Here is a 26,616-nt window from a genome sequence, read left to right on the forward strand (position 1 = left end):
TTAAAACCCCATGATGATTGTAACTGCTTATTGACAAAGTGTAGTCTATGTTTTTCAAGAATAGAACAAGATCCAGGACACATAACCCAAAGGGGGTCTTTCAGGGTTAGCATTTCACAGTGATGAGGTCAAGGCAAAAGGCATATCCAGACATATCTTTTCTTTCCATTCTCACTCCAGTATATGATACCTTTAGGCTGGGCATTTCAGCTCTCTCCTCTCATAGGAAGGGCCACTCAGTAAAGAAGAGCAAAGGGATTTAGCGTAGAAGTCACTTAGTAACTAGAATAAAGTCCTTATGAACATGGAGTCAAGTCAAATGCGAGCTGTTTCACTTAACTGGAAACCACTTTGTATTGTGAAAAAGGATGAGAATTAGCTCATAGGTTGCCTATTCCTGCTTTGGAGCCAGTGTTCATCACATACTAGGCATTCTGCCAAAATCAACACATTTTATCCTCAAATAACACTATGAGGCATCCCATCTTAAGTTAAGGAAACAAAAGGATAAGAGAGGTGAGTCACAAAGCTCATAGGTCATATTTTATAATAATTTTTAAAAAGAACTTTACATACAAATTCTGAGATAATGTAGCATATAGGTCCTAGATAATAACCTTATATTCAAGTACTGCCACGCAACTTCAGTGGCCTCATTTTTTATGTTTATGATGGTGTGAATTTCACATGACATGTGACGATCACATGATATTGAACCTTTCTATAAGAAGATGTTTCACAGTAGTGGTATGAGAACTGAGTCCTCACAGGCCACTCAATGGCACTCCAAGCGAAAGAAAACCAGCCAGCTCTGAACAGTTAATGGCACATTTGTGCTTTTGGTTACATGGCACTGGGTGGGCCCTAACCTTGAGCATACTAATTTGTAATAGTTCATTAACAGTAAGTAGGGTAGTAAAGACCACAATGGATGTTCCAATGCCAGTAATAATGGCATCTGCCATCATTTAAGGGCTTCAAGATAATGCTATATTTGTTTCTATTGCTACTACACTTAAACTTAGTGGCTTAAAAACCATAAATGTATTACATTACAGTTCTGTAGGTTAGAAGCCTGACACATGTCTCAGTGGCAAAATTAAAGGTGTTGGCATGACTGGGTTGCCTTCTGGAGGCTGTAGTAGAAGAATCTATTTCTCTTTATTTCCCACCTTTCAGATGGCACCTGCATTCCTTCATGCATGGCCTCCTTCTTCTGTCTTTAAAGCCAGTAACAGATAGTTGAGTCCTCTCCCACCTGTCACTCTGACATTGTTTCCATTGTCAAATCTCTCTCTCTGATTCACTCCTTCTACTCTTCTACGTTTAAGTCTCATGGTGTTTATATAGGCCAACTCAAGTAAGCCAGCATAGTGTCCCTATTTTAATATCAGCTGATTGGCAACCTTAACTTCTCTATGCCAGGTAGCCTAACATATCTGCAGGACATGACTTTGGCCGGGGGGGTGGGGGGGACATTGTTCTATCAATAGCTACGTGCTAGCTACTTCATCAGATAAAAAATGAAACACCACAGGGCTATCAAGTTATTGCTCACTAATACTGACATTCAAAGACTGATCACTGACAAAGTTTAGATTAAATATAATTTCTGATTTTAATGAGCTAGCAAAGACTCAAAGATATTAATGTTTTTATATAAGTATACTTAAATAAACACATTTTCTCTGCAACAATATTATTTGATTAAAATACAAATATATTGGATCTTTTCCTATTATTTCCACTATTAAGTCCACTAACAATAATTTGGCTTTGATAAAACACCATATGGAGTTTATACCTAGTTCTTTGTTTCTACACATTTGAGTAATGTTAAAAATAATTGAGTCAAAAGCAGGAATTTACAAGGGATTTATTTAACTGTCAGTTTTGAGAAAGACTCAAGTGTAGAGTAGAGATTTAGATAGCATGGCATTTGCTGTCAGATCTGGACTCAGCTGTCAGCTCTGCAACTTGCTAGCTATAAGACCACAGACAAGCTGCTTATAATTGTTAGGTATTCAGTCCCCTCATCTAGAAAAGAATAAGCCTACCTTATAAACTGATAAGGAGGATAATAAGAAATTATATATGTAAAATGCTCAGCACGGTTCCTGGCCACCATCAAGTTCTCATAAAGTAAAACTATCATTTATTTTATAAAACTATACCCAAGATTCAAAACAAAAAAAAGAAAAGGTAAATTTCAGTGTCTAGAATGTTACATTTTCTCATTAAACTGCAAGTTCAAACAATTTAAAAGAATAATACCAGATATTTACTATCTAAATTTTCTATGGATCTGATCAGTTTTAAATTATCTTTCTCTTTTTTTTTTGGGCAGCACTGGGGTTTTAAATTCAGGGCCTCAGGTTTGCTAGGCAAGGCGCTCTACCACTTGAGCCACTCTGCCAGCTTAAAATATCTTTCAATTTAATTAACTCATTTATTGCTCTTAATATTTAGTTATCTTTTATGTCTGTAACTAATTTAAAAAAATTGGCCTTCCTAAAAGCTTTACATTTTAGTAATTACAGTACTATTTCTAGCTCTACAAGTAATATAGTATGGTGGATTATCTTTAGCTGTTACTTTCTACCTTTCTAAAAAAAAAATACCCTGGGATACATTAATGGAATATGACTAGAAAAAAGTAATAATAACAGACCATCCTAGGAATATTGAATGCCTGAGTGACATTTAAAATGAACACTAAGAGTCAGCTCCGAAGGCTGCATTCATCCGTTCAAAACAGTACGACTTTGAAATAATGACTTTCATTCTAAACCAAGAATGAATATGCAAAAAAGGATTGATGGAAGTGAAATGAATTAACACTGATATGAAAAAAAAAGATATTTTTGTAAGATTAACTCAAAATACATATTGGTACAATTATTTTACAATATTTCCAGACAGTTCTCTCTTTTACATTATCAGGCATAGAAATACTTACAGTTTAATAATATGAGGATGACGAAAGAGTTTTAGGTTTTGAATTTCTCGTTTTATTTTCCCAACAACATCTAAACTGCGAATCTTCTGTCTGTTTAAGATTTTAACTGCTACTTTGTGGCCTGTCAATTGATGTTCTCCAACTAAAGAAAAGAAAGAGAAAAATACTGCTGTCATATCAACGTAATCATTTCCTTCTGCTTCCTTCCACTATGCCCTGGATTCCTTCACTCATTCGTGCCACTTTTATACCACCTGCTGTGCACTTCCCCCCCCCCCCACACCGCTACAGTCTGCACTCCTGGAGCCAGAAGCTGCCTAATCAGCTCGGTATCCTCAGTGTCAAACAGAAATGTTTCCTAAATATCTGTGAAGAGGAATACTGAATTCTACATTCTTACCTAAAAGTACGGTTAACTTCACATCTTTACAAAGAATACAATTCACAATATTTTTCTTTATTTCTTCTCATCTGTTTAATGTCACTGTATTACAGAAGAATAATTACTGTAACAAATTTAAAACTTACAGTTAAGTTTCATTACTATTTCATCGAAAAAACCCACATGTGCCCTGCTTTTTCTGTAAAGCCAACCTGCCTTCCCACTTGACAGTCTCTATCTTTATTTCCTCAAACCCTCATGTATTTTTTTTTTACCATTTTTACCCTATTATAAACATTTGCACTTGTGACAAATCATATAACCTGAACTATTGGCTTATACCTTCCTTAAATAAGACATTAGTACTCATCTGAATCTCCCAGGAAATAGGTGAGCAGTGTTTTGTACATTAAGATGCTAAATAAATTCTATATACTCTATTAAATGAAGCAGTCTCCCCTTTTTCATATAACACATTCATTTTACCGACCCTAATAACGATATCCCTGAATAGTGTTTGGATGACAAAAATCCCTCTATTAGAGAACAAACATGTCTGCCACCTCTCCAATTTCCCTTAGCTCCATGCTAAGTCTTCACTTATCCTCCCAACTGTCTACCGTGATTCCTTTCAGCAAATTTCCTTTACCTCTTTGGGAGACTGGGGGGAAATGATTTCTTTTCTTTTTTTTTTTTTTTTTTTTTGGCAGTACTGGGGTTTTGAACTCAGGATTTTTATCTACCCCTCCTTCCTCCTGCTCAAGGCATCTCAATCTGTTCCCTTGAACAGTTCCTTCTACACTTTCCTTATATTTGGTCTTTTTCTTCCCTAATACCCCTTTCTCCTCAGCCTATTGACACTGCTTCCCCCTGCAAGAAAGCTTACATTTATCTTGTTCCCTTGTTTAGTTTCCACCATTTTGTCTCATCAAAATTGTCTCAAAACCATAGTCTACATTTATTGTCTTCTTTTCCTACCTTATCACCATCCCCAAATTCACTACCATCTGGCTATTGCCTCCATCCCCCCACTAAAACTAAAGTAGTTATCAAGCCATGGGTCCTTTTCCCTTCTCAGATTACTGTAATCGCCAATGCACCATACACCATAGATTACCCTGTGTAGGGGTGCCACCTCTCTCTTGCTTCTCCTACTAACTCCTCAATGGTGTTCTAACCTAGACCCACAGTGGCTAATCAAGTCATCTTGCTCATCTGTCTAGGTTTAATTACCAGCCATACGCCAAAAACTCTCTGTTCCCTCCTTCAAATTCATATAATGTCAAGATTAAACCACCTCAAATTCAGCATACTCAAAATTAAATTCAGCCACCTCTTTACCTAAAAAACCTGTGTTCTCTATTTCTCTAGATGCACACAGCCTATATGCTAGAAATGAAGAAGCCAGCTGACATCATCTCCTAAACATTTCTTGAAGCCAGGTTTTAATCTATTATGACAAAATATTAGTAACAATGACAGAAATGATGAGTGATATGCATTATTATGCACAAGCATTATTCTAAGAACTAGCCAACTTGCTCAACCCTACAACTCTCTGAAATATTACTAATCTTCCCATGTTCAGATGAGAAACCTGAGGCACCAAAAAGTTCAAAAACTCATCCAAGGCATGCTTAAGTGGTGGCATCACATGTACCCAAAGCTGTCTGGCTTCAGAACCTATGTGTTCAACACAACAATGCCCCAGTCAGAGTAACACAAATATGAAAAGGACTAACATAAGAACAAAGTTTCCTGTCACAGGAGATTATTTTTATCTAAATAACTTTCTCAAACAGTAAATTATCTCAAACACTTTAATGAAGCTTGAAAGTTACTTTCCCAGCATATGAAACAAATTGGCAGAAATCAAATTCGAGCTGCCCAATTTACCAACATTCCAAAATGCTTCCAGTACTCCAGATAAACATTGATTTCAGAGAACTGCTATTCAATGAAAATAACCTGAATGGTTGTTTGATGCCTGAATGTTTTATTATGCACCTTTGGGAATTTGATAATACCCAAACACTTGCCAGGATGGCATAACAAGTATGCCTCTCTCTTCAAATCCCATAAGTCCTCAAGGATGGTAACCAGCACAGGCCATCCCCTTATCAGTGCAATAGGGAAGAATAATTCAATTCCTCCTTCCCACTGGATAATAAAAATTATTGTTTACTGAAAACACTCATGATCAAACACTCCAGATCAAAATACTGAAAACACTCCAGATCAAAGAAATAAGACCAAGGGATTCTGTCATGATTAATCTTGACCATCAACCTGACTGGATTAAGAAAGGCCTAGGAAATGAGTAAAGTACACTTCTGGGTATGTCTGTAATATCATTTCCAGAGATCATTAATCATGAGGACTTAGACCTCATCAATGGATTAGTCCACTGATATATTGATAATATGGTCATATTACTGGGAGAAAGTAAAATAGAGGACATGGGGCCTTTGGAGGAAGTAGGTCACTGGGGGTTGTCCTTGGACTGTATCTTTCTCTAGCCTCTCTCTGTTTTACCTTTCTCTTCTTCATGACTGACATGATGTGAACTCAGCTTAGTCACACCCTACCTGCCAAGATGGACTGACACCTCAGAAACTGTGAGCCAAAATAAATAATTCCTCCTTTCACATTGTTCTGAGGTATTTGGTCACAGTGAAGAAAAAGTAACTAATAGCCAAGCAGATGAGTCTTTTTGTTTTTTAACATCATATAGTTAATCTGCAAAGCAAATAAAATGGGTCAATTCACTCAGAGAAATAGAGTGATAAAGTAGCACTTTGTCTATGATATCTGTGGAAATGACTGACTTGCTTCTCTTTATATATGAAGCAAATTTTCTCGATGAAGCACCTTCCCTGGAAATGGTTAGGCATGTTAATAAGCTAATCAGATGTCCAAGGTCAAAAGAGTCAAATGCATTGAGAGCAACCCACCTTTTTGCTAAATTATACTAGCCTCTTTTGCCTAATAATTCCTTAATGTTAGTTCTTACTTAACCATAATTAATTACATCCAAATAATTTGTATAATCACTTTCCACCTGAAAGTCAAATTGTATTCCTAAAAATCTTTTTAAAAATACAGATTTAAGATAAAAAGGTCATATATTAATAAAAACTTTTTTTAAAAAAAGATAAAAAATGTCTTGTGTGTATGTTATAGCCATAAACTTTCCTTTATGTAAATCAAAAGAAATTGGAAGAAAAGGCTTGCAGTAGTCATTCACTTATTCAATCTAAAAGCACTTCCTAAGTATCTTCTATATGCAAGGACTTGATGATCATAGACAAATGAAGAGAGATTTGTCATAGACGTCCAAGTATCAATGGGGAAAACTTGCACCAATAAAATGACTGAACTAAGTTTTCTATGCTATTTAATCTGGCTGAAGGATATCAGAGATACTTTATTCATAAAGATGAGGAAGAACATTATAAAAACACTGAGAATGGAAAATCTGGCAGTAATTTATCATGTATATAAGTAAATACCCAGATCCATACCTATTTTGTCAGGCACAGTAGGAAGCACTCACCCTCTCAACAACTATTTAATGAATGCCTAGTATTGTAAAGTGTTGTACTAACTACACTTATGTTACTGTTGGGATATAAGTGGAAGACAAAGACAACTGCTAGTTGTCCCTCAAAATCATTCTCAAACATGACTCCCAAATTACACCTGAGCACATGGCTACCCAAAGAACAGACGGCAATGAAGTATCCCTTATAATTAAATGTGCCATATGAGTATATGCTGGTCAGTGAGTGTTAGCATAAACGTTCCTAGCAGCTTCTTCTTCATGTCTTTCTCCATTCTAAAGCCTGGATGGAGAAAGCCACCAGAGATGCTGTTCTGAACCCTGAGGCCAAAAGTTAAGCAGCCAGCCAGGAGCCACAGAAGAAAGAAAGTCACTGGACATGACAACAGTCAGAACTCCCTACTCAGAATTTTATAGCAGAAAAAAGTACTCCCATCTGTGTAAGTGCTCTTATTGTGAAGTCTGTTTTCAATGACAGTTTAATCTAAATAACACACTACTGGAATAAAATGCACTTTAAGCCAGGTGTCAGTGACTCATGACTATAGTCCTAGCTACTTGGCAGGCTGAGATCCAGACAATCATGGTTCAAGGCCAGCCCGAGCAAATAGTTGGTGAGAACCCATCTCCAAAATGGACCCCAAAGCAAAATGGGCTAGAGGTTGTGGCTCAAGTGGTAGAGTGCCTGCCTTGTAAGCACAGAGCTCTGAGTTTAAACCCCAGTCCCACCAAAAAAAAAAAAAAAAGAGAAAGAAAAAAAGCAACTTACTTCAAATTTCCAAATTTGCTGACAACCACACATAAGTTGATGGAAATAAATTATAATATATAGTCCAATAACTTCTTGGATTAAAGAATTAAAGAGCTCTACAAAATTATCATCCATTCGTGATCCCTTTCAGTTTTCCTAAATTCTAGCCAAAACACACAAAATACTCTAATTCTATAGAACTGGTGTGGAGGGGGGGAGGATCCACACACTCAAACTGTGCCTTTTATAATTTCACATTTGATAAGGTGAAGAGCTGTACACAGAAGAAGAAATGGAGCCTATGTATAGTATTCTAGAAAACACAACTGGAAATAACTGAAGGAAGTTCTTTCAACTAATAGTTACCTATTCTAAGAAGCCTCTCCTCTTTCCTCAACTCCTTATTCACCACTCTGGCTGATACTGAAAATTCTTTTTTTAGGTTACTACTATTCTTGAATATACTTTTTCACAGGACACATATATAACACTAATACTTGATTCTAAGTTGATCTCTCAACATCAGATGAGAGGATATCTGAGGTTAAGTTCCTTCTGGTCTTTGTCCACAGTCAGCGATGGAGCTGCTGGTAATAGTAAGCCAGGAAAATGAGGGACAGAATGGCTATACACTTGCTCACAATCGCTCAGCTAGTAGTGGTAGGGGTGGGAGGTGAGACCTAAGGCCCGGCAGCACATCCTTAGAATCAGCCTTTTAACTGCATGGCCCAGGATTCAATAGGAAGCTTGGCCACTTGTCAGGATTACCATAAGACAAATTCCTTGCAGAAAATCATAGAACATCTGACACAGATGGTCCCTTAGAATATGAGGATCTAGAGATGAATAAAAATTAAGAATTAACCATATTAGGTAATTATAAACAAGTGCAAATCTAACTACAATACTAAAGGTACAACTTTAAAACTGTTGTTAAATGTATATATCATATAGCTGAGTGTGTTTTCCTGTACCAAGTAGCAGGTTGGACTAGATTAGGCCTAATTTCCCTTCCAGTTTTCGATCTTGCTAATTATTTCCCCAAGGGTCATTCCACACTGACAGGTATAAATCCTTTAAGCCACTCCCATGTCTTGATGATTTTAGTTGCAATTTCTGAATGTTTTTCTAGCTCTCACATATTTTTCGTAATGCACAAAGTACAGAATGTTTACACAGCTATATTGTCAGGTATATATACACTGTTTTGTGTAAAGATTATAATTTTTTTAAATTTCAAATCTTATTCCCAGATGAAATCCAATATCTTTTATTCCAAGCACATGCCCTATAATTTCATGAAGCATAGTTTGAAACACTTCTATAACTGTACATTATTCCATATTAATTCACATCAAATACTTCTTCATTCAATTTTAATTTATAATTTAAAATATTATATCTAACAAACAAGGAAAGGAATGATTAAAAATAAATCGTTATTTAGGACTCAATTATAATTAATTTATCTGCTAGGTTCAAACAAAGCAAAAAATTGCCAAAATGCCTTTCTGCTGTAAAGGGTACAAAAATGTTACATAGTAATTTGAACTATGTTAAGAGAAGGAAAACTTCAATCCACAAAAAGAATCTATTTAATTTCATATTGCTCCACTGGACCAGTCACTGCACGGAGTCTTTCCTACATCTCTACAGTCTCTAACCTGTGTACCAAATAAACAAACAAAAAACATTAAACTACTTTTTTTTGACACCTGAAGATTTTTCTCATTGGAGCCATGTCACCCATCAGGCTGTGGTACTAGGAAATTATTAGACATATATAAGCAAAATCAAGTACATCATCATATTTTTTCTATGTAGTAAAATTGAGTCTTTTAATATACTACACGGTTCAAAAATTTTCTTTAAATCACCAGTGTTTATCTGGGATGCTCAGACTTAAAATTCAGGCAACAAAAATATACACAGAACCTTTAGAAGTGTCTCCAAATAAAGGCACAAGGGAAATTTCAAACAGATGGGACCTACCCTGGCAAGTGGCTACAGGAATTACTTTGTAACCCAGGTCTTTCCCAAAAGCAGGCACATGAAGCCAGATGTAGCATAATTTGTAGAGAAAGTCTGTGTGTGTGTGTGTGTGTGTGTGTGTGTGTGTTGGAGAGGGCATTTAGTGATAATGAATGACTTTTCCATAAACCTGGGAAGAAAAACTAGCTGGTATTGTGTCTATATGTATGTACACACTAACATTTTACATAGCTTGTTTCATTTTAATCTTATAAAATAATCCTGTGGGGAAATTTTAGATGAGGAAATCAAGGTTTAGAAAAATCAAAAATAACCAGTAATGTGCAAAAATCTAAACCTAGATTTGTCTAATTCTAAAGCCTAGGTTCTTAATAATTATACTACATTGCATGCATCCAATGATCATTCAACAAAATATTAACTCATAATGTCTAAAATAATACTATAATACTAAAAGTATAATTGAGTCTAACTACATAATAATAATTTGGGGTTCAACAGAAAAATGCTCAGAATTCTAAGTTTGGAAGCTAGAGACACTGTCTTCTAGTTAGGAGTAAATCTTTGACTCCTCAATTTCAACATTCTATTCATCCACGGCCAAACGTTGAAACTGACTGTAGGTTTAAGGAATAGCCAAAAGAAGAAGCAGCAAGAAGGACAAGAAGGAGGAGGAGGAAGACAAGGAGACAGTGGAGAAAGAGAAGAAAAAGAAGTGAATGGAGTGAGCACAGATAAACTGTGGGCTCTGGCAGAAGACATGTTTATCAGTCCTCAGCCAACTTCATAATCTCCTTTCCTGAAGACCTGAGCACTGGAAATAGTTCTCTTTCCACTGCTTTTTGACCAAGTGCTGGTACATTATGAAATAATTCAGCAAAAATATAGTTTTCTTTACACCCTCCTCCTGCGGGTGAGTTAAGCTGTTCATTGAAATGAAAACAAGAGGAAGACTCAGTAATTCTCTATGATGGTGGTGAACAGAAGTTCTGGGAGTCAGGTCAAATCACAGAACCACATGGCACAGAGGGTCCACTGACACTGGGAAGCTAGAGTGCATCCTGTACTCATAGTGTGTCATACTTGTTAGAAAATTGGGATCAAGGTATAATTAGAATGATTTATATAATACTGGAGTGACTTCATATAGTTACAGGTATTTACCTATATACACAGACCTCTGCTTTCCTTCCCAGAATCATTTTTTCACCATTCCCCCTCCTCAAATGCTATACTCTAGTTATTTGGAGCTACTTGGAATTCCCCATTTTCAGGGGGAACACACACCTAGTTCTTTACAGCATCCAGTAAGTGAAATTTCTCTCATTTTCAGGGACAACACACACCTAGTTCTTCACAGCATCCAGTAAGTGAAATTTTATTCAGAATAACTGCTGTTATATACATAAATGATTTGCATCCCTATATCCAAAGTTTTGCCTGTCTCAGTCTCATTTGTCCTTCAAAATTCAGCTCAATAACCATTGTTTTTCCAGGTAAGCACTCCCTAAATACCACCACGCTCATTCCAACAACTCAACTGTCTGAACCAAATAACTCAACTGCCTGGACCTCAACAACTCCTCTCTCTCGTGGTGCTTAACATCAAGTGCCATTGTCACTATTTTGTTGTTGTTGTTGATTTCCATCTTTATACCAACCAGCTCCTTCAGAGCAGGGTCTACGTCGCATTCATCTTTGATCCTCAACTTCTGGCACAGTGCCTGAAATATAACTGATGCCCAGTAACTACTTACTTACCATATGGATAAAATGCATGACTAATACTAACACTTACTGTGTGTGAGCATACAACTTAGGCTGTGTTAGAATTTAAGAAGGATATGTGAATTGGATGTGCTAACTACTCTCATGTTTGAAGTAAACCAACAAATATCTACCAAAGGAGAGGCATTATCTATACATTCCAAGTCCTCCAAAATTCTAAGTGGTACTGTATTCCACGAACTCTGAAATAAATTTAAAATATATGCATATATATATATATATATTTTAAAAGTACTCATAAAAGAATGACCATCAGAATCAGGGTTACAATTAAAATCTAGTCATTATGGATGAAACTGCATGTCTTACAGGAAAACAAGTCTAGAAAAGATGACATTTACATGGTCAATAAACATGCAAAAAAGTGCTCAATTATTAGGGTAAATTATTATTAGGGTAAAGTAAATGAAAGCCAAATGCAACACAATGCCACAAAATACCCACCACAACAGCCATAATTTTAAAACAAATGTCGACACCACCAATTCCTGGTAAGACTATAGAGCACCTGGAACTTTTAAATGTTGCCACTAGGGACAAACGTTGATATGAATACTTGGGGAAATAGTAAATTGGTGCAAAATGCATCATAACTACTAAAACTGGACATAGGTATATTCTATAAACCAGTGATTCTAACCCTAAGTATGTAACCAACAGACATGCATAATAGGTTCCCAGGTGCCTTGAGATCTTTACAATGTATTCTCAATGTTACTGGCCCATGTACTTAAGCCTTAGATAGCAAAGATTTAAGAAATGACAAAAAAAATTACAATATATTGTAGAAAGGAATGACCTAGAGTTGGTCTCCAAAGCAGGCTGATAGGACCAAACAATTCTAGAGTCTAGGAACTAAAGCTATTTGGAGAAATGCGGTTATAATATCAATAGGAACAAAAAGTAGTTCTGAATAATGGTAATAATGAGTGCCTACTACATACCAGACACTGTGTATATATACACATACACAACTGGACACATACATGTATACATACTTATATGTGTGTATATATGTATTAAGCACTTTGTATACTTTTTTATTTAAACCCTTCAAGAGTTCTTATAAAAACTGAGACTCATAGAATTTAAAAACCTACCCAAAATTCATATAGGAAATTAACATTAGAGCTGTGACTCAAAGCTACATTCTTGCTTTCTCATGGGAACATTGAGCCTGCTCTCCATTACCCATAGTAAACAGACAAGACACATTTGGACTAAAAACAAAAATACAATAAAGTCCTTTTCTCAAATCTATTGGCTTTTAAATCAGACAAAAGGGATTCTTCTTAAATTCAAGTTCTAATAAATCTTTCATATTAAAAAGGCACTTTCTAGGTGGCTAATTGGATTAAAATACTGTATGCACGAGTGGAATACCAAAGCAGAACACCCTCGAACAATCAATATACACTTTAAAAAATGAAGGATAAAAGGTAAGACAGATCCTGTCCTGGGGTGAGAACCAGTGGAAATGGAGAGGGTAAATAGAGAGGGTGAAGGAAAGTGAATGTGGTTGATGAGATATGTTTTTGAAAATAGAGCAATGAAACCTGTTGAAAGTGTTCTAAGAAGTGGAGGAGAGGAGCTGAGAGAGAATGATGGAGGGTAAATCCAGTTAAGATATTTTTTAAGCACCTATGTAAATATCACAATGAATCCCTCTGTACAACTATTATATACCAATACATTTTTTTTTAAAAACTGTAATTCAAAAAAGACATGTTCTAAATTATTTTGAATAAATTATCATGTCTGTATCTGGAACACATATTTGCCTAGAAATATATCAAACAATACTAACACCTACTGAAATCAATTTTTTAAAAAAACGTCAAGGACATGGAATCACTTGAAGAGTGATTTATTTTGCACTTAAAATATGGAATATCATCATAAATAAATCTTTTAAATATTACTGTAAAATTAGCACATTATGTGGTTACACTATGAAGCTCTTATCGGGCTGGACTAAATAGCTCTCTAAGACAAGTGAAAAAGCCTGTAGCTGTAACATCACGTTATAGGTATCTACCTTATTATCACACATGGATTCAAAAGTATCATATTACAATCAGCTTAAGTGGAAGTATCACAAAACAAATGTTGACAAATTTAAAATACTTCTGACCATGATAGACTAAAACCAACAGGAATAAAAACTTTAGAAATTACACAAATACATAGAGACTGAATAAAACTTTTTGGGTCTTTGAACAAAATCAAAACGGAAATTTAAAAATGACTCACAACAAATGAAAATGGAAACACTGCATACTTATGGGTACAGCAAAAGTAGTAAGAGGGAATTTTATAGAAATAAGCAAACACATAAAAACAGAAATATTGCCAGTAAACAACAGAACATGTAGCTCAAGGACCTAGAAAAGATAAACCAAACCCAAAAGTAATAGAAAGAAGGAACTAACAAAGGTCAGAGAAGAAATAAACAAAAAATGGAGAATAAAAAAGTACAAAAGACCAATGAAACAGAGTTGATTTTTTGAAAGATAAACAAAATCAATATACCTTTAGCTACACAGACTAAGAAAAAAAGAGAAGACCCAAATAAATAAAATCAGGTAAAAACAAGGCATTGCATTCAATAGCACAGCAATGCAGAGATTCATTAGGGACTATCTCTCTCTCTATATATATATAATTGGACAACCTTGAAGGAAGGGGCAAATTTCTGAACACATATGGCCTACCAAAATTGATCCATTAGTATATAAAAGACCTGTAAAGTCCAATAAAAAGTAACAAGATTGAATCAGTAGTAATAAGTCTTCCAACAAGAAATATTCAAGACTGGATGGCTTCATGGTGAATTTTACCAAGTAGGACTAACATGAATCCTTCCAAACTATACCAAAGGACTGAAGGGAAGAAAACCCTTCTAAACTCAATGGATGAGGTCAGTATGACACTGTTATAAACACCAGGCCAGGATACAACAGCAAAAAACTATAGACCAATATCCCTGATGAACATACATGCAAAAGTTCTCAACAAAACACTAGCAAATCAAATCCAAAAGCACAACAAAAAGACTATCAGTGTGATCAAAATGGGTCTATCCCAGGGAAGCAAGAATGATGCAACATACACAAATGTAATACATATCAACAGAATGAAAGATAAAAAACCATACAATCATCTCAACAGATGCATAAAAAGTTTTTGGTAAAATTCAACATCCCTTCTGCATAAAACCCTTAACAAATTAGATACTGAAGGATTCAATAGAGCACTGCAAGTTTTATTCAGTTTTATTTATTAGGCAAAAGAAAGAAATAAAAGACATACAAATAGGAAGGGAAGAAGTCAAATTAGCCCTCTTTATAGATTATATGAGTCTATGTATAGAAAATCCTAAATTCCAACAAAAGACTATTATAACTGATAAGCAAACTCAGTAATGTCACATGTTACAAAGTCAATAAACAAAAATTAGCAAAGTAGCATTTTATTTACCAATAATGAACTTGCTGTGAAAGAAATCATGAAAACAGTCACATTCATAAAAGCTATTAAAAAATAAGTATCTTAGAAAAAAATTTAACCAAGGAAGTGAAAGTCTCTACAATAAGAATTTAAAACATTAATGAAAGAAATTGAAGATACACAAAAGAAATGGAAAGACTCTCAGATCAATCCTATACAAAGTGATTTATAGAGTCAATGCAATATCCATCAAAGTATCAATGACATTCTTCATAGAACTAGAAAAAAAAATCCTAAAATTCATATGGAAGAACAGGCATTCCAAAATAGCCAAAGCAATCTTAAACCAGAACAGAGCTGGAGGCATCACAATATCTGATTTCCAGATATACTACAGCGACACTGTAACCAAAATGGCACGGTACTGATATAAAAACTGACACACAGACCAATGGCATAAAATAGAGATACCAGAAATAAACCCCGCATCTATGGCAAACTAATGATTCTCAGTAAAGGCACCAAAAATAGATTGGAGAGAGGACAGCCTCTTCAGTAAATGGTGTTGGGAAAATGGATAATCACTTGTAGAAGATTGAATTTTGAACCCTATGTTTCACCAGCAACAAAAATCAATTCAGATTGGATCAAAGACCAAAATGTAAAACCTAAAACTATGAAACTACTAGAAGAAAACATACAAAAACATTTCAAAACAATGGTATTGTCAATGGTTTGGGAGCCCTAACCCCCAAAATACAAGAAACAAAAGTAAAAATAAGTGAAGGGCTGGGAATGTGGATCATGGCAGAGCACCAGGCTAGCAAGAGTGAGGTCCTCAGTTCAAAACCCCAGTACCACCATCAATCAATCAATAAACAAACAGAGGCATCAAACTAACAGGTTCTACACAGCAAAGGAACCAACAGAATGAAGAGATAACCTACAGAATGGGAAAAAATACTTGCTGACTATTCATCTGACAGAGGATTAATATCTAGTATAAGGAACTCTCAAAAAACTCAGCAGAAGTACTGGAGGTGTGGCTGAAGTGGTAGAGCATATGCTTTGCAAGCACAAAGTCCTGAGTTCAGATTCCAAGCCAACAAATGAAAACCTTAAAAAGTGAGCAATTTTAAAATGGGAAAATCATCTGAATAGGTACTTCTTAAGAAGAAATAAAAACAGCCAATAAATATAAGGAAAATGTTTGATATCATTAGCCATCAGGAAAATACAAATCAAAACAGGAGACATCTCATCCCAGCTAGAATAGCTACTTTAAAAAAAAGTAAGGATGTAGAGTAAAAGTAACTCTTCAGCACTGTTGGTGGGAATGTAAATTAGTGCAATCATTATGTAGAACAGTATGGATGTTCCACAAGAAACTAAAAACAGCACTACCATATGATCCACCTATCCCATTCCTGGGTATATAACCAAAGAAAATGAAATCGGCATGCTAAAGGGATATCTGCACGCCCAGGATTACTGAGGCACTCGTCATAATAACTAAGATATGGAATCAACCCAGGTGTCTATCAATAGATGAATGTTAAAGAAAATGTGGTATATATACACAATACTCAGCTATGAAGAAGAATGAAATCCTGTGATTTGCAGCAAAATGAATGAAGTGGCTGACATTATGTTAAATGAAATAAGCCAGACACAGAAAGGTAAGTACAGGTTATGTCTCATATGCGGAAGCTAAAAACGTGACCTGAAAGTAGAAGAGTGATTACAAGAGGTCAAGAAGGGTGGGGTATAGAGAGGATAAAGGAGATTGGATTTGATCAGTGCTTGCTGTATATGTATTGAAATATTCACCCTGAATCCTATCTGTATGTGCAATAAAAAAGTAGTCCTAGCAATGACAAAATCTGAAATGTGAGTAGAACAATCTCTAAACTAATACTACTGATGTAACTTTAAATACATAGATTCTCTAAAATAGTAAAATAATACAAAGAGAAAGACATCAGAATGTTTACATTATTCATAACCAAAAGGTAAAAACTATCCAAATGCCTACTAATAACAGAATGGATAAATACTGGTGTCACCTTACTGTGACACTGTGGAGCAATATTACATTAACAATGAACAAACGGTAACAATATGCAACAACAGACAGAAATCTCATAAATGTAACCTCAGCTAAAACAAACCAGACACAAATAGGATTCTGTTTTGTATAAAGTTCAAAAGCAAGAGAGAAACAGTAACTAAGCTGTTGTTGGTATCCGTGCCATTTTCTGTGCCTTTGAAGGAGCAGTGATTTTATGGATGTGTTCAAGACTTACATAAAGCTTGCTTAGAATGCATGTACCTTTTTGTACAAGGGTGAAATAAAAAAAAAGTTAGTTAAAATTTGATGGAGACTACAGCAATATCTAAACTATGACAAGCCCAAGGATTGTTTGTTGGACATTGGCCCAGCTTGTTGGCCTCTACTCATCTATATAAAGAGCTTTACCTCTGGGAGTCAAAAGTGATCTGACGCACAAATGTTCTGACTCCTATCATTGCCAGACTCCTGCCAACACAACACAAGGCTCCTTTCTTCTTTGCCCATAGTGAAACAAAACAGTCTCATTGCTTTTCCCCAAATTCCCTTTCCCTGAAAGTCTTTTAAAGTTCTCTAAAGGATAGTTCTAGCAAGGAAGAGACTTTTTTCCTTTTGATCTACCACTTGTTAAGTAAGTACCATATTAAGCACTTCATAAATGCATCTTACTTAATTTCCAGATGTCTATAAGGTAAATGTCATTATATTCAACTTACAGATGAGGACACTAGGAATTAAAGGACAAACATGGAGTGAGAGGACGCTGAGTCAGCTTCTGTGCCTAAGCTCCAACCTCACAAGCCTTTGCCTCTCATTCAGCCATCTCTTTTGACCTAACGTATCTGACATGCTTATCCTCTATGCCCAGCATGAGATCTGAGAAGTGAGACAATTGCACAGGGCTGGAGTTGTGGTGCTAGATTAAGAGAGGAGGGGAGATGGATGAGAATGACCAAGTAAGGAGAACAGCTGGGTTCTGTTACAGAGCAAGGCTGGGGTACAGCTGTGACCTTAGCTGTCATTAGACACGCTAGTTATTCAAGAGCTGCTCAAAATCAAGAAAATACAATATGGACTAAAGAGATCTGGCAATCTCTAAATCCCACAACACCGTAAGGAACATGCATTCAAGGTGAATCAAGAGAATGACCTTGTATATCCCTAAAGACCTTTTCCTCTTAGTTTTTACACTAGTCTATGAATTCATCTGTTTATTCAGTCATTTAGTAAATATTTTCTGAGTGAAGTGTACAACGAATTCCCTCAAATGCAGAAATGGAACTTGCATTCTGGTGGAGAATATAAGTAATAAGGAAATATGCAATGTAATAAGGGATCTGGTGACAAAAAGAGAAACTAAAGCAGAAAAGCCTGACTAGAGGTGGGAAAATGGCCTATTTTAAATAGATGTGCATTTTTAATGAAGACTTGACTCCCACACATAACTTCTTTGATCACATAACATGTTGATTTCTGATTTATTTTCAAAACCAGTGTTTATACTGTTTTTCACTTATTGTTTATTTGGAGGAACTGGAGTTTGAACTCAGGACCTCACTCTTGCTAGTCAAGTGCTCTACCACTTGAGCCACACCTCCAGCCATTTTTGTTTTACTTATTTTTCAGACAGGGTCTTGGGCTTTTTTGCCCAGGCCAGCCTCAGATATCAGTCCTCCTACTTGTGCCCCACATGGCTGGGATTACACTCCCATCATCACACAGGGGTTTAAGACCCACATAAGTAAGACACAGTCTACTCTAGCATACAGGAACCTGAAGCAGGAATCACACACACTGCAGCCCATTCCTGCCACTTCCAGAATCCCCCATAGGTATGCATGAGTGCGGACAGACACCTTAAAAGAAAGCTGGAGATCTGTTTCCCTACAACTTCTATGCAGGTTAAAGCAATGAGTTAATAATGTAGGCTTTGGAGTAAAAACTACGCATTCACAGTCCTCCCAGTCCAGATGCAATGAACCAACCACAGGTCATTTTCACATAAATAATGATGCTTGGTAACCAAACTGATGAATAACATTTATCTTTATAAAATCCAAGTAAGATATACTTTAAACACATATGTAAGCACAACTATGTACAGGTATTACATGCTAATAAAATATTTTTTAAGTCCAAAACAAAAACAGTATTAAAAGAAGGAAAATGTGAGGTTATCTTTCTCCAGAGTGTGGGGGGTGGAACATAAAAGCCTGTAATTAACTTTTTCTATACAGCTTACAATAACATGTGTATTTGACTTTTTACTGTGTTCCAATATATATCTTATACCTTCTTTCCATCCTTTTATGTGGATTTTTCTTCTAATCTACCTTCCACTTCATTAGTTCTCCTTTCGATGGGATCTAATCTGCTGTTAAGCCATCTAAAAAGTTCCTAATTCCATGGCTTCATTTTTCAGTTCTATAATCTCCTTTGCTTATTTTTATAGTATCTGGGCAGCTACTACAATTATTCACCTTGAATATGTTAGTCTAACATATATGCTTGTCTATTTCTATTTCCATGCTCTCTCTCCTAGATTACTGAATGGTATATGTGAAGAACTGGAGTGACTTCAACAATTGTCTCCCCAGCACTCACACTGCTTAGTGCTTGTGTCTTTCAGCTACTGCTATCTTCTGACACTTGTCATCCTTACAACTTAGCAAACTGTCAGACTCACTCCAATGCATTTTTTTTTTCACAAGGCTATTGGCCATGCCTTCAAACAGCTTTAGCCGCCTTCAGTTTGTTTGTTTGTTTGTTTGTTTTTTCCTCCAGCTTTTTTTAGTTGTTCTGGACCAGAAAGTTAATTTCATATAAGTTGGAAATCATATCCAGGACACAGTCAATGGCACTAGGAAAAACATACATGGAGTAACAGACTATTAATGTTCAAAAGAGCTTTACGGATTGTCTATGTCAATCTTTCATGCAAACTAGGAATTCTGCAGTAACAATCTTGAATACCATCTGATATCTGGTACAGGTGTTTGTAATAGAAATCTCGCTCACATGTAGTACTAGCTGTACCAATTCCAGACAAATTTCCTTCATAGAAAAAAATTTCTCAGTTCTATGCCTCCTTCAAACATTCACCCAACAGCCCAGTTCCATTCTTCAAAGGATCACTGATTGTTGTCACTCCTTTTTTTCTAATGATGGTACTTTAGTTGATTAAAAAGTTATTACACCTAAAATATGTTTTTTCATATTGTGAAAAATATCACCTTTCCTCCTTCATACCCCACATGGCATTCTTTTTGGGGCCTCCTAATTATTAAGGTCTTTTCTAAATGAATTAATAATTGGCTAAATTTTTTAACAAATTGTGGTGCCAAGAACTGCACCCAACATTCCAAATTTGGCTAACCCCAAAGTATACCAGAGTTATATTTTGTAGACTACCTCTACAATCACCTACTAATATAGCCTCTACACATCTTTTTTCCACATGGTAACAATCTCCACATTTAAGCATTTGTAATTTATAATTCTTAACCTTGTGGTCACCTAAAACTTGAACAACTTAGAAACTGCTATCAACTATTCCATTCTTTTATGCAACTGTGCCTTGGTTTTGTTTTTAATTTAAGTGCTAGATATGACACGTGCCCCTATCACACTTCACTTTCTTGGTTTTCACTCAGCAATCCAAGCAGTCAGTAAAATCTTAAAATTCTGATTCTATGATTTGTCTATTAATTGTACCACCTAGCTTTGTGCCAACTGAAATACTGATGCTTACTAAACTTATTAGATCTGGGCCGACATTAAAAGCATTTCAAAAACTCAAATATAGTCAATGGGAGGAAGTCCCCTTTATGATGACACCGATCCTTTGAGAACAAGTGTTAGGCATTAGTAAACCATCCAAAGCATACTTCTTTATCTTATCCACAAAGCTACTATAAGAAACAATACCTTTCAGAAATCAATTTACAGTATGCAATGCAACTGTTATATTGCCTAACTGTGAAGTCATGCAGTTCTGAAATAGGTGATAAGAGGACCTGGTATATAACTGAGAAAAAGTGAGCCTATCAATTCATATTGACTTAAGACATCAAATGTAAAATGAAATCACTTAGGCAAACATTTCCCATTTTATTTTAAATTAGTAAATCAGCTATTGTGGTATCTAATGACACATTATTAAATCTAGTAAAAATTACTTGTGTTTAAAATCCAATATGACTAAACACAGCAGATGTTTAATATATTCTGAGGGTATCACCCCATTAATAAAGGCTGGAAGAGCTGAAGTCAGCTCTGGAATGCTGTGTAGTACAAACTCAAACATATTACAAAAGAAAACGAAAACAACAAATACTAATAGCATTGCACAAGTACAGTAAGAATTTTTAAAACAAAACATTTTTGTATATTTAAACATTTAAATTCTATTATCAATTATGACAACCAAATTTAACAGGACTTGTAACGAACTTAAAATTTAGAAACAGAGATATTTAATGAGAACACATTGCCACCGGGTTTTTAATACTATACAAAATCTATAAAATAAAGCAAAAAGATTCTTGAAAAACAATATTTTAATAAATTACATTAATATTCAGAACAAGAGCTATATTATAGCAAGTTTTGAAAAACTGACTTTACTCACATAAAAGGCTGTTTTTAAAATCTACGGACAGATATTTAAAAAAGAACTACTAATACTTTAAAAGCAAAGGCATTATGAAAAGAAACAAAGTGAAAACTTGTCAGAGGCAAACACTGTCAAACATAAGACAACACTTAAGCAAGAATACTGCTCCCTTAAAGGGGTGAAGGCTTCTATTATTAGCAGAGATTAAAAAAAAAAAAAACCTGCCTGAAATTCTTTCCTTAATAACATCATACTAAAAATAAAGCAGTTAATCACATTTGAAAATAAATACATGGGGCTGGGATGGAGTTCAGTGGTAGAGCACTTCCCTACAATGCATAAGGCCCACGGTTCAATCCCCAGCACTCCACCACAAAAAAGAAAAAGAAAAAAAATTGTTTTGCAATATACATTTTAGTGGCTTAAATAACAAAAACAGAAATCTGACTGGAAACCTTTCTCTTAGATATGCATCTAAGTAGGCTTGGTAGATCTGTTCTCATTTTTATAACACATTCAACATTGTGACCCATTTAACTCTTAAAAGGATTTGAGATTAGATCTTTCTGCTAGGTCAAATTAAATTATCTGCTTGACTTCAAAAATTAATTTTTCTGCAAAATATTTTCCCTATCATCAAGGAAACCACAGGAATCTTAGAATAAATGGGGTGTATTACCATTACAAAGCAGTACCAGGCCCTTTCAGGAAAGCTAGGGAACATTTTGGAGTGGTTTTTTTTCAAAAAACAATGAAAACAACAACAAAAATGAAATAAAGGAGTGATGTATCAGCATGGCAAAGAGAGAAAGATCCATGGAACTGATTTGAGGAATAATTACTTTAGCACATGAACAAAGTACAAAAAACATTCTACTTCACAAAAAAATTAGCCTTGTTTTTGGTTCTACTTTAAGTAGACTGTGCCACACAAATGAACCAAACATGCAAATGGCCTGTGGCTGCCACACTCGCCCTCCCCAGCTTCTTCCTCCTAGAGTCCCTGAGATCTCTTCTAGTTTCTGGAACATCCATGTTCTGTGTGTAATGTGTACGCATATTTACCTTGAGAGTGGTGCACAGGAAAGGACGAAGTTTCTGAACATACTCTTTCACACAAAAGATAGAAGACAGGAAAACATGGTAAGTGACAGTAAATTCTTCCTCCCTGTCATCAAATAGTACAGGTCTCAGAACTAGATCACAGGTTATCATAATTCAGTTCATTATGAGTTTAAGTACACAATAGGACCCAAGTACACAAAAGTACTTAAGTTCTTTTGAATATCTTTCACCTACATACATACATTTTCATTATGTGTATAAGAGAACATATGATGAGTTAGAGTTATGGTCACAAAACTGGCTCATGACACAGCAAAAGTGTCACACCAGGTCTTTGAATCCGATATTCTCTATACTAAAGAGTATTTACATATTACAACATGCTAACCTTGTGTACTTACCCTAAACCTATCTACCACGTATACCATTACTTCTACTGAAAAATACTTTTTGAAAGTTAACTAATTACACAAAATAAACAAAACCTAAGAACAAAATTACCCAGGTCAAAATCATATAAATAACATATGTCTCAATGAAAGAAATCTAAATAGCACATCACTGATTTACCTAATTTGTTTAAGAGATATAACTGAACTGATTTTTATTTAATCATTAATATGGAACTATTGACTTTCAGCATCCATGAATTCAACCAAGGATCAAAAACATTTGGGGAAAACTCATATTTCTATGGAACCTACATAGATGTTTTTGTCATTATCCTAAATAATACAATGTAACAACTATTTACATAGCATTTAATTGTACTAGGTATTACAAGTAATGAAGAGGTGACTTAATGTGTATTGGAGGCCCTTATGCAGATACTGCTCCATTTTATATAAGGGAACCAATCCCCCCACAATTACAAAAAGATGGCTGTACATGACTTAGCCAAAAAGGATGCTATGTTTTAATGTAAACATTACTAATTAAGCATCATATAATACAGGTTAAGTAGTCCTTAAGAACGTTCTTCACCCCAGGAAACCAGAAACTAGGGGCAGATTTTTACACTTGTCTCAATGTTGGTGTCAGAATTCATGGCATTTCTAAAATTTTATTGCTAGTTCTGCCACTTACTAGCACAGTGAAACTGAGCAAGTCACTTAGAAGTGTCTGATTCTTAAATTTTTATTTGTTATATGGAAATAATATTTAACTAGAGAATTACTCTGGGGAATAATACAAAGAAAATCAAAAGCACATGTGGTACAATGATTAGAATACAGTAAAAACTTAAGTTGTAGCTTTTATCACTAAAGCATTACACAAATGCATTTCCATTTTCTATTTTGTTTTTGTTTGTTTTTAATCTCACTATGTAGACCAGGCTAGCCTTGAACTCACGACATAGCCCCGGCTGACCTCTAACTCCCAATGACTCTCCTGCAGCTGCCTTCCAACTGCTTTTAAACAGCCCACATAAAATCTGTTTCTATAACGCTACCTAGAAATCTAACAATACAACAGACCAATGAAATAGAAAATTTAATTTTGATCACTTTAAATATTGCTTTAATTACTTAGCAATAAATAGGATTTGCATATACTTTTTAAAAATAACTTGAAACTCATGTTATTAAATGAAAAGTATATCATTTTTAATTTTTCCTTACTATGCTGTAACTTTGGTCCATAATTTGATACAACTAAAATTAAATTATCAAGTAGCATAACAGTTAAGAAAGCCCACTGTTCACAACTAAGTTTTTTTAGTAGAAGTGGGAATTTTACAAAACCTAAATCTGTAACAATTAAAAATGCATCAGTTTTTAACAAAAGATGCTGGACATCCACATGGAAAAAGTCAGTTTTGGGGCTGGAAGCATGGCTTAAGTGGTAGAATACCTATCTAGCAAGTGTAAAACCCTGAGTTCAAATTGCAGTACTGCAAAAAGTCAACCTTTAACTTTTCATACCAGACACAAGAATTCAAAATGGATCATAAATATAAGAGCTAAAACAATATAAAAAAAGTTCAAGAAAATATGTTAAACCATAAATCTTTGAGTCCTTGGGTAAAGGAAAGATTGCTTAACTATGACACCAACAGCATGATCCATAAGAAAAACAACTGACAAAGTGGACTTCCTGAAAATCTAAAACTTTTATACTTCAAAAGGCATCATTAATAAATGAAGACAAACAAAATACTAGGAGTTTTACTTGAAATATATATTCAATAAAGGACTTACACAGAATTCTTTTAACTCAACTTGTAAGTTGACAAGCAACCTGTCTTAGTCCATTTTCTATTGCTGTAACAGAATATTCGAAACTGGGTGGTTTCTTTTGGCTACTGGCTACAGAGACCAGGAAATCTACAAGCATGGTTCCATCATCTGCTCAGATGTGGCAAGGATCACATGCTGTTGAACTCATGGCAGAAAAGCAGGACAAGCAAGTGCATGTGTTACCGATGCTGGTGCAATCTGTGATCAGAAGATCCTAGTTTTTGTGCTCCAAATGGAAAAATCCAAGCAGAGCATGTGGGTGGGGTGAGGTAGGGTAGCTTTACTAAGAAAAGGGGAGTCACCTGTTCTGCAGGCAAGGCAAGGGAAGAAAAGATGAGGGCACGGTGGGTGCAGGTGGAGTCTGCCGGCAGAGAGAGCATGCTTTTCTTTTTCAGGTGCCTTTAAAACCTACACTACCCCATGGGAGGGCAGGCCCAGGAGGTTCCCACCCAATAATGAATGAGTAGGGAGGGGCATGGACAGTCCCCAGGCAGGTGAGGATGGTCTGGCCCATCCTCAGGCAACCTACAAGGGCCCCAAACTTTTCCTACTTCTAGCCTGCCTCACCTGGGAGGCAAATTACCAAGGGCACACTTGCTCTTCAGCCAAGCAGACTTGAGAACACACTGTAACCTACAATAACTCACCCACTCCCATGAGAAAAGCGTAAAATCCTCTTAAAGATCTAATTACCTCATAAGGGTCCTGCTACCTCTCTGGGAACCAAATTTCAACACAAGGCTGAGAGGGGACACCCTACATAACTCCATCAGAAAATGAGCAAAGAGGGCTCATGGAGGCATGGCTTAAGAAGGAGAGTGCCTGCCTAGCAAAGGTGAAACCCTGATTTCAAATCCCAGTATCATCCTCGCCGCCCCCCCAAAAAAAAAAAAAAACAAAGAATATGTCCAGAAAGCTATGCATATAAACGACAAGTAAAACATGAAAAATGTCCAACATCATTAGTCATTAGCAAAATGTAAAGTTAAAGCCTCAGTGAGATACTATTTCACATCCAAGAGAGTACCTGTAATAAATCAGACAATACCAAATGTTTATAAAGAGCAGGAGAAAAGAGGACTCTCAGACATTGATGGTAGGTCTATAAAATGTTGTGACCATTTGGAAAACAATTTGGCAGTTTCTCAAAAAGTTAAATATAAAAAACTGTGGTGTGAGCCAGCAATTCTACACCTAGATATTTACCTAAGATGTAAGAAAGTATGTGTCCATACTGGTATGGTTTGGATATGAGATGTTCCCCCAAAAAGGCTCGCTCAAGGGTTGGTCTCCAGCTGGTGGTGTTACTGCGAGGTGATTGAAATATGTGGGCAATGCTTTGATTGATTCATAACATGACACTTTATTGAGAAGGGGTGGAAAGTAGGAGACAAGGCCTACTTGGAGGAAGTAGGTCACTGCAAGCAAGCCCTAAAAAGATACACCTTGTCTCTGGCTATCTCTCTGCTTCCTGTCTACCGTGATGTGAGCTGCTCTGCTCTACCAAATGGTCCATGCCATGATGTTGGGCATCACCACAGCCCAGGAGCAACAGAGCCAAATGTTTGTGGACTGAAACCATGAGAAAATAAATCTTTCCTCTTTTTTAAGATGTATTCTCAGGTATTTTGTCACAGTGACAAAAAAACTAACACACAACAGAAACTTAATGTGAATAGTCATGGTGACATTATTTGTAACCGTCCAAAACTTAAAACAATATCCATTCATGTTGGACAAA

The 26,616-nt window shown here is 35.6% G+C and overlaps 1 protein-coding gene across 2 annotated transcripts in view; it reads right to left on the reverse strand.

The window, feature by feature from the left end:
- The window catches only part of Prkaa2 (protein kinase AMP-activated catalytic subunit alpha 2), a 58,256-nt gene that overhangs the window by 28,975 nt on the left and 2,665 nt on the right, over positions 1-26,616 (reverse strand). Inside the window, exons 1-2 of one of the 2 annotated variants that reach the window (XM_074080010.1) lie at positions 22,636-22,653; positions 2,960-3,101 (exon numbers count right to left, since the gene is read on the reverse strand). Coding sequence is in view for 1 of the 2 variants with exons in the window: in XM_020165088.2 (XP_020020677.1) it covers positions 2,960-3,101 (142 nt within the window). In the remaining variant the exon portion in view is untranslated. Of the gene's footprint in view, positions 1-2,959; positions 3,102-22,635; positions 22,654-26,616 lie in introns of those variants that run through there. The other variant, XM_020165088.2, reaches the window with a different exon arrangement.

Source organism: Castor canadensis, chromosome 7, assembly GCF_047511655.1.
Source record: "Castor canadensis chromosome 7, mCasCan1.hap1v2, whole genome shotgun sequence".
Lineage (NCBI taxonomy): Eukaryota > Metazoa > Chordata > Mammalia > Rodentia > Castoridae > Castor > Castor canadensis.